We start from the raw sequence: 16,600 nt of genomic DNA, 5'->3' as shown, positions 1-16,600 counted from the left end.
TTTTAGTTTCCTTTACAATTACACATTAACTAATTATTAATGATTCAATTATTTCAATCTATTCATCTATTTGATCTATTTATTGATAGTTGGTTGATCTGTTTTATTTATTTAGTCATAGATGGTGTAGTTTTATAAAATGTTTAAATGTGTTGATGGAGTGATTCAGTTATACATCTGGCATATTTGTTGTTTCCTTTGAGGAGTCAGCATCAGATGCAGCTGGGCCTGAGGTTGGCAATATAATTATGGTGGTTGCCCAACACACTATAGTACTTGTCTGACTTTATTATAATTGTACGACTTGTCAAACAGTTTTTGCGCCATACACTCGCTCCATACAATAGGTCATATCGACTGGCTTCTTTGGGAATCGTGTGGAATCAAGTCGTATATAGTTTAATTGATGTTAGTTTATTAGTGAATTAATTTTCCTCATTGACCTATATATCCATATCCATATATGGAGCTATATCCATATCTGGAGTTCATGATGTTAGATGTAGACTAGAGGTATCGGCCAGCTCCATATATGGAGATCTAAGTGATGATCCAGTCGTCTCCATGTACTGTATGCTATCAAGGGTTTGATGAGGTCAGTGTCGTGATCTTCATATATGGAGATCCAGTGTGATGGTAGTCAGCTCCTTATATGGAGAGAGACACACACACACGATGATCACAAAAGAAGACAATAAACCCTTTTGCAAATCCCGCCCCATTCTGCCCTGTTACTATGATGGGACATTAACCCTGGGCAGATTGTTTTTATAGTGGAAGTGGATGGGATTTTTTTCCCCTTCATAGCCTCATTACAGCTATATAAAGTACCAAAGGAAAAACACCTAGGTGATATTAATAAAAAGGGAAGACAAAGGTACAGTAGTTACATTGCAAAACAGGGGATTTACCCGAAAATATATGTTTTAATTTGTTTAATCCCAGTGGGACAGAATCCTTTTTGCAGATTCTTTTATAGTGGTAGTGGATGCGATTTTTTTTCCCTTCATAGCCTCATTACAGCTATATAAAGTACCACAAAAAACACATCTACGTGATATTAATAAAAAGGGAAGAAAAGGGTACAGTAATTACATAGCAAAACAGTAGTTTTCCCCCGAAAAATAAATGTTTTAATTAGTTTAATCCTCTGGATCAGAGATAGAAAGAGAAGCGCATTGCATCTTGGGTACTAGGAAGAGGACAGAGAGAATGTTTCTCCTCACATAATAGGCTGGCTTTTCGTAATTCTGCCCATTTAAATTATATGTACCCAATCGTGACTCTTAGACCATTGATAAGATACATGTGAACTAGTTTGTTGAAGCTTATTCGTTATGATGAGCGAGATCGCTTGACGCTTGCCGTCGCTATCACCGTACCGGCCGATCTCCGTGTCGCGCACTGCGGACAGTTTTTGAAAGGCTGAAGCAACATTCTCCACTGCACAAACTCCACCCCCGATAGCAAAAAGTGAATGTTTTTTTCTGGTTGGCCAGTCAGGGAGTCTCAGGGACCAATCAGAAGGCTGACAAACGGTCTATTAAAAATGTAACTTTTCCCAAATATGGAGATGATTGGCATCATAGACCACATGAGACTGAACCAGTATGTCCATATAGGCATTCCAAGATATGGGCTTACTATTGATGACATCAGGGATCTCCATATATGGGCCTAAAAGGGACAAGGACAGACAGCACACACGCTCAAATAGGGACAAGGACTGACAGATACAGAGATATCTATTTGCAAGTGTGACTCGTGTCACGGCAACCACACTTGCAATTTCCAATTGCATCTTTCTGGTTAATTAAGCCCTGGGACTGATGACTCTTTGATATAGGATTGATGCTTTTTCTGAGCCTTTAATTTATCGTTACACAGGAGACGGAGAGAGTGTAGGGGAGTGACAAGCAGCAATGGTCCGACAGGACTCGCTGTCAGGCATTAGAGCCCATGTGGTATAGTTTCCCTCCTGTGTGTGAATGGGTGACTGTGACTGTAATGCCCATTTTAAAGCGCTTTGGATAAAGGCGCTATATAAACGCACCATTTACACAGACAAAGGTGTTTCCTTTCAGTCTTTCCTCCTCTTCGCAACCAGCACGTCATCAAAGCTAGATAACTGTGTTGCTTACTGAGTGGAGAGAACGTTTTACTGAGCTGCATATCAGAGAACATGTCGGCATCTATTTACTTGCTTAGTCTGTCATATGATTGTCTCCACCAGCCGAAGGCAGGGGGAGAGTATGTTTTCGCCCCTGTCCGTCCGTCCGTCCGTCCGTCCGTCCGTCCGTCCGTCCGTCCTCCGAGTTTGTGTACAGCTAATCTCCGGCACCGTTGGCCTGATCGCTGCCAAACTGAGCACACACACTCCCTGGATGCCAATTCAGAACCTCTGCCCCACATTTTTCAAATGGCCCTGTTCTAGCGCCACCATGAGGTCGATGTTTGCAAAACACATTTCTGTACACTACTCCTACAGATTTTGTCCAAAAATCCTACAAATCAGTAGACAGTATCTCTACAGTCATGTGATCATCATGGATACGTCCGATTTTTCATATTCCATCCTGATTGGCTACAATTGGCTTCCAAAGTTTGCTCCGTTTTGAACAAAATGCCTCAAATCATGAACACAGCGTGCAATCTTGGTGAAATTGAGCGTGGACGTTCCCACTAGGTAGAGGAAGAAATGCCACTTCAAATTTCTCAAATCAGCCTCATGGTGGCGCTATAACAGGGCAATTTGTGTGGCCTGGTGGAGACCTGTGCTCGGAAGAGCACCGCTTCTAGTTGTATTTCATTTCTTAATCGACATTTAAATAGTGCATTTCTGGAAACTGAATTTCCGTCATGTCAAAAGGATAAACTAACCTGAATTTGAATCTTATCTAAAGCTCTCAGCTCTTCCCTATCCACCTCTGTAGGTGCGTCGTCGGCCATGGTTTCCTCCAAGGGGGAATTCATTTCTGGCATTTCTTAGAGCCGTGTTGACATTCCTCAGCACTCTGTCCCACAAACGAAGCCATGTCAGGAGTTACAAGTTTGTGTTGCTCAGGTGTAAAATGACAGGTGAAATGCTTCATCATCCTAACGTCATTATGGTGGTAGCATTGACCCAAGAAATACAAGTTGGAAAAGTTAAAAGTAAATAAGTTAAACGTTAACTGCCCAAACCCTGTAAATGTGTTGGTCCAGCGTCCCAAATGGGTCTGTCTGTACTTGTTCCCCTCTTTTTTTCGTTCATGTGGATATGTGGATATTTTTGGGAGCACAAAAGACATTTTTCAAGTTGCTCGATTTGTTATTTAGATATTTGATATTTATTCTATCAGACACACCCCCTTCCTAAGTTCCTATACAAACCCAATGTAACTTCAAACTCTGTTTGATTCATTGAAAACAACGTCTTCAGTTCGGGTGACTCATACAGTCCTATACGTGAGTTGGCTGTGCTCTTTCGATTATTATTATTTATTTTAAGGCAGATGGGGGCAAAATATATGAAATATAATGTGTAGGACTATTTAAAGCAGTTAATGGCTTGTTATTTTCCTTCTGTACTGTTAGTAATTTATAGATGATCATTACATATAGCATAATGTTGCAAAAAGATGTGCAAATGATTGCAATTTCATTTCATTTTGGGTGCATAGTACAGTATACTGTCAAATATTGTTTCCAATGTCTCCAAATTTTTAGGTGTTTTTAGGTGTTAGGGACTCTTGCCTCCAGGGAGATGCACATACAGTGTGTGTGTGTGTGTGTGTGTGTGTGTGTGTGTGTGTGTGTGTGTGTGTGTGTGTGTGTGTGTGTGTGTGTGTGTGTGTGTGTGTGTGTGTGTGAGTGAGTGAGTGAGTGAGTGAGTGAGTGAGTGAGTGAGTGAGTGAGTGAGTGAGTGAGTGAGTGAGTGAGTGACGTGCGTGTGTGCTGCCTGACGTAAGTTCTGATGTCATAGATGACAGATAGCTGACATCGTCATGACTGGCCACAAACTAAAGTGCTCGCCTTCATGTACTCTGACAGTGGGTATCAACAATCAGAAAAGCTGATCGACAGATTGTTATCATATAATAGAGTGTTAACTACTGTGTAGATCAAACTCATTGTGTTGGGTGTCACAACACAGTTGTATTTCAACACAGAGAGCTACAGTAACAGTTGAGTTGAGCTGAGCATCTAAATTACATTTACCTGCGAAATAAATCATTCTAAAATCTGATTTTTATAAGCATCATTATGAAATGTATAACCATAAAGATCTGCTTAAATATGGTGTGTTGAACCTATAATCTAAGTGTGGCCTAAAAACACCTCCTTGGATCTAATTATCCTAGATTCAAAATAACTACTCTGATACCACACCAACAGTCAGATCCAGCAGCGAGCTACAGTTAATCTCAGGTTACAGAGGAGGACCACTGCATTGGGTCATAGGCAGAGGTTTCTGATGTTGAAATTAGGAGGGACAGAGATGGATGTAGTTAGATTTCAGAGCGAGTCGTTGCAAATATACGCTTAAAGATGTCTATTGTTATTTAGACTTCTAAAACCTATTGAAATGGATAGCGTAACGCAATCCTGTATGGGATTGCGTGGATTAATAACAGTAGATGCTCAACTGTAGCTCTCTGTCAATGACAGAACATACTGTAGGCCTTTATGTACAGTAGCACAGTGAAGAGCTAGCAAGAAAGGGTCTCTCTCTCTTTTTTTGTCACGTTCCTTCATTCATTGCAGATAATGTCACTCAGATGCTACTGTATTTTGCACTTTCCTACCCTGATTCCACCTCCCGGGTGTCTATGAGGTCACAGTGATAGGTGAACCACACAATGACTTTATGCTTCATACTGAGGTACCAGGAATAGTTTATGCACGTTACAGTATGTTAGTACATCCTCACGCTCTCTCTCTCTCTCTGCGTCGCCCTCAGACAAGCCATCTCGGTTTTCCATACATCTGGCCAGCTCCTTTGTGCTTTCTGCACCAGCATCTTTCTTTAGTACGTCCTAGGGATGGGATGATAAGCGATATTATCGTTTATCGTGATAAAAAACACTCACGATAATCGTATCGTGGAGATTTAATTTATCGTGATATCGTCCTCCGTCATGCACTGGGATCAGTTCACCTTTTATTTGACGAGCTGCATATCCGGTACCATTTAAACCCTCTATTGGTAAAAGGTACTTTTACTTTTTTTAATATACCTACAGTACCTGATACAGTCTTTTTCTCACTCTCTATCAAATGTCTTAGCCAAAAAATAGCCGATCTACAAGCTCAGCTTGTAGATCTGCTATTTTTTGGCAAATCATGTTCCGCCACAGGATAATTAATTTTGATTATTGTGCTAATATCGTAAATTGCAATTTCTTTTGTCACAATCGTTCCATCCCTAGTACGTCCACGTAGGTAGGTGTGGGATGTCCTCTTGATTGATGATGCCTGTGTGTTGGTTCCCACAGTACAAGCTTTTTGGCCGCCTAGTCTCATTGGATGTGGATTTCCACACACACTGGTCATGCCATAACCCTTTCCCTGCGAACCCAAAATATGGATGTGCGGCGTGCGCTAATACTGCCAGGAATATCATTAATTTTCAGTTCAACATTACATCATTAAAAGGGGGGTTTGAATGGCTAGAGGCTGTGATGGATTTAATATACCACCAGAGAGCGCCAACGATAAGCTTTTCAACATATATCTATGCATTTCAAGGTTTGAGTGATCACGTGGTCTGCTGCGCCTGTTTACATTGGCCTGGAGCTAACCATTAGCCTGGAATAGCGTGGGACCCTGTGCGCCACACGCGCGCTTGATGGTGTAATTATTATGATGGCCCATCGCCTGGGACATGTATCCACGCCACAGACACTTCAAACCGGGTCAAAATCCGACGGAATGACGCGGCGTTATGGATTGTAGTGTGTATTGAAAATAACAGCTAGGAGAGGCCATTTCACACAGAGGACCCCTGAAAAACCGGTGACGTCATGAACTTATCCTTAGCTTCCACGGTCACTCGTTACAATGCCATCAGTCAGGTAAGACCCTTTCCTCTGCCGAAAATATTTTAAAAAAATGCAAAAATATATATATAAAAGTCGATCCATAGTCGATCGGCAGAGAGTTTCCTAGTTAGAAAGTCGATCTCGGAGTCGATCCGCAGAGAGTTAAGAGCGCTCTGCAGGCAAGTGTTTTCTTGCGTGATGTTTTCCATTAGAGCCTGGTTGCAGCTCTCCAAGATGACATCAACAAGATTGCAGTTCTTGATTACCTCGGGGGGAATGCCCTGACGGCATCCAGCACTTTTCCCGTAACCGTGGCAAACTCCCATGTTGTGAAAGGGCCGTCATCAATGTTGAGATCCCCCAGTGCTGCTCTCTGTCTATGACACACAATGTGCACGTGAATGTGAGCAAGTGGGTAAGCTAGCGAGAAAATGTGATTAAAAACCCCATTTGTTTCAAAAATGAGACTATGCTGACCTGCTGCAAGCAACGGTGAACCGAGTAGTGATGTATCTCACCCCTCAATTTGTATAATATGCCTTACTCTCTAGCTGAGCGAGTGTTTGCGGATGTGTCCCAAGCCGACCTTGTGTGTGTGTGTGTCTGTGCATAGCATTTACAGACAAACAACAACCATGTCATACTCTCTTCCCTCCCATCATGTCTGACCCTCTCCACTGTGGTGGTACAAATAAATGAAAAATCATCACTAACAAGACTACATTTGTGGCTCTCAGAGGCCCATGGGTGCTTCTCTAGACTGCTTTATGAATGCCTTATTTGGATGAGTGGCTGAATGTACTGTTAATTACACAGCATGTGTGTGTGTAGTGTACACATGTACCAATTTAGGTACACCTGCTAAATGCATGTGTTTCAGTGCTTGTACCATGCACTCGTTTGGGCAGTGTCTGGCATGTGCATGTGCACGAGGGGTCGTTGAGTGCAGCAGGAGGCTTGGTGCCACCTTTGTTTGATATCCTGAAGCAGCCTGGCAGGAGTCTGGACCAGAACACAACAATGGATCCAGAGAATCAAATGATTGGCACCGTGCACGCACTAACACACACACACACACACACACACACACATGCACACACGCACGCATATCCAGAAGCTAGTGAACATTAGCAGCTCCAGGGATCATCGAGTGCAGCAGGACACTCGGTGACACAGCAAAACTCACCGTCGCCATTCACTTAATTGAAGCAGTCAAAAACATCTTTAGACAATAACTGTCTGGTCCTTTAATCTCTAAGGCAATGCTGGTCCATCAGTAGACTGTCCCACTGAAGGATCACAGGTTAATGAGTTCAAACCTCAAAGAGGGGCGGGAGTAGCCTGGTTCCAGACCCTGAATCGCTAGGCACGCCCCTTTAAAAAATTGTTTCGGCGATTCAGTGTGATCTGGTGGTGCTCTCATTGAAGTGGTTTTCCTCGTTTGGAAATCCGTACGGTGAATCAGCGTCGTTTCAACTCGATGATGTCGAGCTTGGGTGGGGGTTTTCCCAGAACTCATGTGCGATTCCAAGTAACCCAGCGCAACCCTAACCCAACCCTAACAACTACGTCATCTGCGTTGCTACTGTTGTGATTGGTCAGGGGGTGAACCAATCGCAGAAGACTGCCTCTTTGGCAACGCCCATCCCAGAAACTGCAGCAGATGGATGCACTTTCAGACTGAATAATGGAGTGAAACGAAATGTCAATTCAGGCTGAGTGTCAGGCTAGGGCGGGAGACAAGAAAGATAAAAAAATATAGTCATGGTACGCTTGATAAGATAATGGTGTTGCGCTGTGCCTTCCTTTTATTTCATCATCACTGTGGGTATTTTTAAAGTGTGTGTGTGTGTGTGTGTGCGTGCTTGCGTGCGTGCGTGTGCGTGCGTGCGTGCGTGCGTGCGTGCGTGCGTGCGTGCGTGTGCAGTCGGGTGTGAGCAACAGCTAAAGGCTAAATAATGAGTGTTTTTTAGCTGAGCCAGCGGCTCCAACGATTGACTGTTTGTGTCTGTCTGTCCATACTGTATGTAAATGATGTGTGCATTACATTCACCCATTCACACACCGATGGCAGAGAAAACCATGTACCAACCTGCTCTTCAGGAGCAATTAGGGGTTAACCGTCTTGCTCAAGGACACTTAGACACTAACTCTGGGGAGACAATGATCGAACTGGTAACCTCACAGTTCTAATCCGTTCGGCTGCAATACCGCTGGGTGACCAACCTTCAAGCAGAGCTGTTGAGCAGCCTTGAAGTGTTTGAAGTGATTCTGTGTACTATGGTATGGTATAGGACTATAGGCCAAGACATCGCTCATTCCCACTGGGCGGGATTTCTCTTAAAACATACTCAGACTCTTCATGTTGTTGATAATTATGTGTACAACTGTAGTGTTGTACACTACAGTTAAATAAATTATGAACATACTGTACACTACAGTATGCTGTTGAACTAAAGAGATAATCCACACACTGACTGTCTCAAAGTAGCTACTTTGGCAAAGCCCAACCACTTCTCAGTAAAAAAAAAAGAAGCAGGGAAAAAGCATTTAGAGTGTTGTTGTGAGAGAATGTATTTAATTCGGGCTCAAGTACAGTCTGAATAAAGCTGAAATTGATTCAAAATATAATCACAAAATATAATCACTAGAGCCTGATCAATGCCAGGTTTTGGTTTCCGATCCTGATTTTGGAGGGTCCTCCTAAACCACCATAGTCATATAGCTGTTATTTTGAAAAAGAAGTAACATCTGAATCAATCAATCAAAATGTTCTGTTTGAGAATATATTAAAGAATGTTGCCATCTGTCAAGGCAAGAAGAAGATTAGACATTATCCAAAACAAAACATGAGAGTAGAAACTCTCAGAATGACGACGTCCCCCTACACAGTAAAGTCCTCTGTGTTAATTTTACTCTGAGATTTTATAGTGTACTGCATCTCAGATGACTTCAGACATCTTAGTCTTCATGGCCCTGGCGGGGTTTAGGAGGGGCACAGGAAATGGAAAATGTCGGCTGTCTTGGCCCAAATACTTCATAATGAAAGCAGACTAATTACCGTATGTGTGTGTTTAGTTAGTTGTTAATGTTGGCAATGATTGAGTCTATTGTTGGACTGAGTGAATAGAAAAACATTGGTACCCTGGCTCCAACTCAAATGGACCCAGACACACCAGCTCACGGTTCAAAACATATGCACACACACACACACACACACACACACACACACACACACACACACACACACACACACACACACACACACACACACACACACACACACACACACACACACACACACACACACACACACACACACACACACACACAGCTACAACACTGGTTCTCAAAGTGAGGGGGTTTCAGGGGTCCCCAGTAAAAATGAGGAACAGTTTGAACATCTATTTTCAGCTGTTTGAAAATAGCTACAATATCTACAAGCTCACAACATTCTTCACTGGCACTTCTTTTCAACTACAATATCAATTTGTGTGCCCTTGACATGGAAATGTTTAAGAACCACTGTATATTCCCTCCCTAGGCTGTAATGCTCAACACTACACTACACGCATGACCTGAAGTCAACCCTTGTTTTAATGAATGTAGAGTTTATATTACTGTAATGTGGACCACACAAGATAATCGAAACGGGGATAAAACAAAACAAAACACATTTCAAACATTCTCTCACTCCCTCCTCTTTTCCGCGTCCCCCTCTTTAATGACTAACCCTCAGTTTATTGACTCTTGGAAATCAAGTCTCATATCAGATTAAATGTCGGTTTCTTTGTGTGTTTTGTTTTTCAGCTGCCATGGCATTTCATAATTCCTTATTTGTTTTGGCACTTAATTCTATAGCCCTCTAGCTTTTAAAAGTCAAAATACTGAACGTATCTCCTACCTACACAATGTGTGTGTGGGGGGGGGGCAGCCCGGCTGTGTGGAGGAGAAGGTGCCATGTGTACCCTCAAGAGCTGATGCATACTCCACTTTTAGAGTCAAGTTTAAATCGGTTTGGGGGGGCCACAACTAGGGATGGAGCTTGTTCATTTTGACTGATAATGAGCACCTTATCGATCCTGCTTATTGAGCCTGGCTGTTATCGAGCCCGCTATTGAGTGTTTTCTTATATTTTGTGGAAAGATATGAGACGCAAATTCAGAACATAACTGGTATCTTTTTTTATTGGCCAGTTGTTGCAACTTTGAGTTTGTGGCTGACCACCATCTATGAAGATGACAATTGACAAAAAGCAACAAATATCATTAAATATCATTAAAACAATCATTCATCAGTGTGCAATAAGTGTTAAATGGCTTTATATTATGGATAGTACTGTAATAATTTCTTGATCGCCTCTTGTCTTGATTGTTTAAACATGACATCATGGGCCGCTATGCTCGATAACAAGCTTATTGATACCCGGTACTCAATAAATCTGTTATCAGGTTATCGAGCTACCCTTGTTTAGGGCTCCATCCCAGTTACAACATACCTCCCCCCCCCCCCCCCCCCCCCCCCCCCCACACACACACACACACACACAACCTCATCATATTGTAGTTTGGACATGCTCCAAAAATTTGCATCGGCCCTGAGTGAATTTCCCCTGTAATTTTTTCGTTGATTCAAATAAGGCATTTAAATTAGAACATTTCGATGTCACTGTTCACTGACATATTTTGACACCGTGGCCATGTTGCTCTTACCAAATGCTGTGTGTATACTAAAGATGGTCAATGGTGCTCTGAGGTGCCTGTGTTAGTTCTTTATTGCTTATGTATTTCCTTTGGGGTTACATTTGCGTCGCAAACTGTGTTCTGTGCCATCACCAGAACAGGGGACGGAAAGTTCACGAGGCCTGTGCCACGTTCCCTAGTTGCCACAATAAAACCTCCCGCAAACCACACACACACACACACACACACACACACACACACACACACACACACACACACACACACACACACACACACACACACACACACACACACACACACACACACACACACACACACACACACACCATTGTTCTGCTTCATCATGGGAAACCAACCCTGTATGGCTTTGGTTGCAGAATCTCTTTACTAACATTTACCACTTTAACCCTGTAAATGTCTTTGACGGGGGTCCCTCAGCCAGGGGTCTATACTAGGCCCCCTCATTTTTCCCTCTACACCAGATTGCTGATCTGAATCGTTGTGAGCTTGTGGATCAGATAGTTTTACGGTAAAGGGACGCTAGGGTTCATGTAGTTTGCAGATTTCAGTGGTGTAATGTAACTAAGTAGATTTACTTAAGTACTGTATTTAAGTATAGTTTTGAGTTATTTTTACTTTACTTGAGTATTTCCAATTTCCAATACTTTTACTTCTACTCCACTACATCTCGGATCCAAATATTGCACTTTTACTCCACTACAATGATTTGAAAACTTTAATTACCGGTTACTTTGCAGATATTTTAAAACATACATAAACCACTTTAGCGCTATTTTATACTGTATACTACAGAATTCCAGACATTTACTTGTAACAGAGTATTTCTATATTGCAGTATTGATACTTTTACTTAAGTAAAATATGTGAGTACTTTTTCCACCACTGGCAGATTTTTACCCTGAATCCTGTCTTTCTATTGTGAGGAGGACATCTCGCATGAAACTTCCTAATGAGTTCTTTGTCTGAAGAGCTTGCCCTCAAAGACTCTGAAAAATCAGCTTACGTATGAAGTGCCAAAGCATATCACCTTACGTAGGCTGGCGGAGACTTTACTTCCAACGTCCACGAACGTAAGATGAAAAATGTATAAATCATTGAAGACATTGATATTTTAGAATCTTAAAAGTTTACATGGCATTTCACCACAGTCAAGACATTTCTTTTATTTTCGGGGTGTTGTTTAAATTGATATTTAAGGCTTCAGAAAAAAATATTAATTTGAATTCTGCCACTTGAGACAATCACATACAACACATCTTTGAATTGCCATTAATATGCTCACTGCGTCTTTTCACTGCAGCTCTTTTTTTCTTTCTCGCTGTCTCGTGTCTAAACACTGCTAACCTGAAGTGAACTGCTACGTCTTCCTGTTCATACAGCATCTGTTTTGTATGTCTGTCGCTTCTGTTTAAAACCTCTAGTATTGTCAACCATTGTTTATTTCTTTTAGCGATTATTCTATCAATTACATTTTAATTCATCACCCTCCCTGAACACATTAAGACGCAATATTTTATGCTTTAGATATAAAAAAATAGCAGATATACAAGCTCACAGCGTGGCACCGAGTGCCGCGCTGCGAGCTTGTAGATCTGCTATTTTTGAAAAATCGTGAGAATTAGAATTTTTTTTTTTTTTATATTAATTTTTATTATGATTTTTTTGAAAGACAGGACATCACAGACATCAACAAAACATAACAAGACAAACACACCAGATTATCATACACAAGTCAAACACGGGTAATTCACCTATCATATAAAAATACAAAAGTACAAAACACGAGCAATTCACCGATCATATAAATAGTACAAAAGTTAGCAACCTCTTGGAAAACGTGGACATCTACTAAAGTAGCCATTATGGACTAAACGTCCAGATGCGCCATAATAGGACCCCAGATGAACTCGAATGCAGTATGACTGTCCTGTTTAAAGCATCGAAGCCTCTCCAAATGAATAATTGACACAAATTCTGTAAGCCATCTGTTGAAACAAGGTATAGTAGAGGATTTCCATTCAGTTAATATAATTCTTTTGGCTACTAGTGTACCAAGCATAAGTGTCTGTTGGACAGAGTACGGCAGAGAAAGAGAAGCTTCGGAGCAACCAAACAGGACAGTCAGTGCATCGGGCTCAATGCGAATAAGATATACACTACTGTACCAAGCAAAAATGCTTTGCCAGAATGGAACAATCCTTGGGCACGACCAGAACGTGTGTCCCAGCGTGCCCTTGGATGTGGTGCATCTGTCACAGATATCTGAAACGTTTGGATACATTTTATTCATTTTTACTTTGGAGTAATGTAATCTGTGCATAACTTTAAACTGAACAAGCTGCAGTCTGGCATTGACTGAGCCTGAGAATTAGAATTTTGACCCGATTCTATAAGTGTCTTTTGAATCCTTCTAAGATTTTTGGAAAAAACCTATGTTTCTATGTCAGCAATCTGGCCAGCCATCGTCAAAGAAAAGGTCCTTTTCACTTAACTGGAGCTCAGTTAGTCTGTTCTTGAGAGACTACTATGTCAGTGGTTCTCAAACCTTTTCATGTGAAGGACCCCCAAAATGTAATGTATTTGGCCACTGACCCCCATCTCAAAATATTCAGTTCCAGGGACCCCCCAGAAGCAAAATTTGAGTTACAAATGTTCGCTTTGAAAATACATATATTCAAAGATTTGCACACATTTTCACGACTTTTTCAAAAATAGCAGATCTACAAGCTTGCAGCGCGGCACTCGGTGCCGCGCTGTGAGCTTGTATATCTGCTATTTTTCAATAGTTAAAGCAGTCAATAGTCCTAGGCCTAAATGGGTTAAGACAATTTTAATAAATTGTTTAGTTAGAATTCTTCCTCCCAGCAGCCCTCAGCTTAAGAGCATAACATAAACACTGACATTGTAAGATGTCAGGGCAGTGGGTTAGTAGGAAACCCCCATAACCGTATCATTTGAAATGTGAAGTTAAAATAAAACTGTAGTTTATAATAGCTTATTTATTTTGTTTGATACTGACATTGTTTTAATTCTTTCATTGGTAGCTCTGCTAGTATACACCCAAATGCTTGTGGCGGCGGGTCTGTGGAATATCTACCTCCTTTAAAAGTGTTTGGGTCTTTGGTATAACTCATTAATCATTCTTATGGGGACTTGTGTTTGCTTTATAGTCTGTATTACCGGAAGTCTTATCATTAGATTGTTGTCAACAGTTAGCAGTGGTGTTATAAACCTAGGGCTTTGGTGAAAGCACAGCCTCCAAGCTTAGTGTTGCCTTGGAACTGGGGACTGATGACATCACGTTTGTTCTCATTAGCTATACAATCTGGATTTCATTAACCACTTATAAACCCTCTATGCTTAGTAAACTAATACTTAGTTGACTAATCTGTACTGGTCCACTCTTCTTTTCCCTCTATACCAAATTTCTCAACTCAGAAAATCTACAAAGCATAATGACGCATTGTGAGCTCGTAGATCTGATATTTTTGGTGAATGTTCCACCCAGAATAGGGACGCTAGGGTTCAAGTAAATAAGTAGAATTGGGAGCCAACTGTTCTCGAGCCATGAGGCCCATAGGCCCATTGGTCAGGAGCCTCTCTCCTGTTTCTGTAGCGTGAGGCGGCTTGATATGCTGAACATCCCCCTCCATGATATACAAGCCATGATGTACAAGTGCTGTTTCTGATTAATTAAATATAAATAGTTTCTTTTTTGATTTTTACAAATCTTGTAATTAAAATTCATGGCTTTAACACAAATATATCACCTTTCTATTATCACTCTCTGGTTTCACTAATTTAGGAATTAAGTAGTATTGAAAATGTGTCTTTTTTTCAAGACTTTTCAAAAATAGCAGATCTACAAGCTCGCTGCACAGCACTCGGTGCCGCGCTGTGAGCTTGTAGATCTGCTATTTTTCAATAGCTAAAGTATAAAATAATTAAGGCCCCTCCACCTTTGGCCCTATTAACTCAGTCCCACTTTTCCCCCCCTTGTGACGCCCCTGATGGCCACTGAACGTTTTAAAGATTTTCAAGTGGGCCCTGATCAAGAATAAGGTTGGGAACGATGTCAGATCTGAAGTCCTTTGCCAGTAAGATGTGGCTGTCATTAGTCAAACGTGCACATTGTGAGTGGATGTTCGCTGACACCCACATCAGGATCGTCACATGATCCACCACAATATTTTGAGCTTTTTGCTTGAGGATCTCTGCACTGTCAGGAGATTTAGTTAACGCCTGCATGGAACTTGCATGAGAGGCATTTGTGCTGTCCTCAAACTGGTATCTGTCTTGCTATAATGTGGGAAAATTAGCCTATGAAATCCATGAATCTTCATTTATTAAAGGGCAATTTAGCAACTTAGTGAAGCAATGTTTGGAAAACATTTAGTGGGGGGAACTATGAATGATTTTTTTTTTTATACGAAATGATGAAAACAACCTTTGGCCAAATTGCCTGTGTTAGAGTAATGAATAAACAGTGTGTTGTACATGCTGAATTTCTTTCAGCCTGTTCCACTATTCACTACACTACAGTATCTTACACAATACCATTCCTTCATATCTTTCTACAAAAAAACGTTACAGTAGGAACTGGAACTTTCTAGCCTGAGAAAATGATTCTGTCCGAAACATTTTTGGCATAGTTTACGTCTGTATTACTCTCTGCCCAAGCAGAAAGCGGGGAAAGAAACAAACCCCCCAGGGTGCAGACTGAACAGAGCTAGCTAGGGCCTGTACACATACAGTGTACAGCAGTGGTCTTCAACAGGGGGTCCGGGAACCCTAGGGGGTTCTCAGAGTTACTACAGGGGGTCCTCCAAATCTTTACGTGATAGAAAGTTTTTCTTTCTACTTTTTTATATTAACCACTTGAACCCTAGTGTCAATATTCTGCAAACTTTAGCCAAAAATAGCGGATCTAAGATCGGCTTGTAGATCGACTAGGTACAGAGTGAAAGGTCAAGTTTATTACGTATTGACGGTTCAAGTGGTTAAATATCTGGAAACACACATTGACATGAATCCAAAATACACCGATGATTGTGCTGTAAAACGATGAAACTATATGGAATCTATGACAAAGTTGTGGGGGTCCATGCTTCATCTCTCTCTCAGCTAAGGGGTCGTTGGCCTGAAAACGATGAAGTGTACAGTGTAACATCTGTATAAAGTCACACAATGTCTGTGAGTGACTCGAGATGGGCATATTGTCAAGGACGGGAGTGGGACGTTGTCGTTGGCCACTCGCAATGAAATAGTGAATATAGTGTATATGGAGTACCACAAGTAAGTAGTAAGTACCCTGATGTCATCAATAGAAGAAATATCCATATATGGGCATAAAAGGGAAAGATGGGTACAACGGGTACTCTGACAACAGGTATTGTATAACTGGGTGGGGCATGCATTCCCAAGTAGGTGCTGGTCTAGTACTATACAAATGCATCATGTAATGTAGATAGTAGAAGATTGACATAATATTCCATGTGAATTAAAAAGCATCAAAAAGCTTGGTTGCCTTTTTAGGTGCTCCTAGAGTTCACTAGTCTGAAGAGTATTACTTGTATTGAAGATAATCTGGAAACAAGTGAAGATTCAGGTTAACTGGACCAGGATTCGGGGCTGGAAGGTAATCTCAGAATCTGTGTGTGCAGGGAACAAAAGCCTGTGCGGAAAAGATGAATAATTATACTGAATAAGATATGTTTAAGGCTGGGGCCAAGAGCCAAGTCAAGTCAACTGGACTTGGCTCTGATTAGTCATACCCACCTTAAAGAAATGACCAACAATCTTCATGAGCAGGGAAAAAAAGTTGGTCTACGGATAAGCCAAGAGAAGATCAAG

At 41.3% G+C, this 16,600-nt stretch overlaps 2 protein-coding genes across 2 annotated transcripts in view; one reads left to right on the top strand and one right to left on the bottom strand.

Moving 5' to 3' along the window:
* Positions 1 to 14,400, bottom strand: part of LOC308296690 (uncharacterized protein) — a gene marked incomplete at its 5' end in the record, with an annotated part of 30,199 nt that extends 15,799 nt beyond the window's left edge. Inside the window, 2 exons of the mRNA XM_080740018.1 lie at positions 6,913 to 7,025; positions 14,303 to 14,400. Of these exons, the coding sequence (XP_080596144.1) occupies positions 6,913 to 7,025; positions 14,303 to 14,400 (211 nt within the window). The remainder of the gene's footprint in view (positions 1 to 6,912; positions 7,026 to 14,302) is intronic.
* The window catches only part of epas1b (endothelial PAS domain protein 1b), a 93,167-nt gene that overhangs the window by 30,093 nt on the left and 46,474 nt on the right, over positions 1 to 16,600 (top strand). The window lies entirely within an intron of this gene.

The sequence above is a fragment of the Nannobrachium achirus genome (assembly GCF_963921795.1).
Source record: "Nannobrachium achirus genome assembly, chromosome: 13".
NCBI classification, from domain to species: domain Eukaryota; kingdom Metazoa; phylum Chordata; class Actinopteri; order Myctophiformes; family Myctophidae; genus Nannobrachium; species Nannobrachium achirus.
Note: the sequence above shows the minus strand (reverse complement) of the source record. Positions and strands in the feature narration are given on the sequence as shown.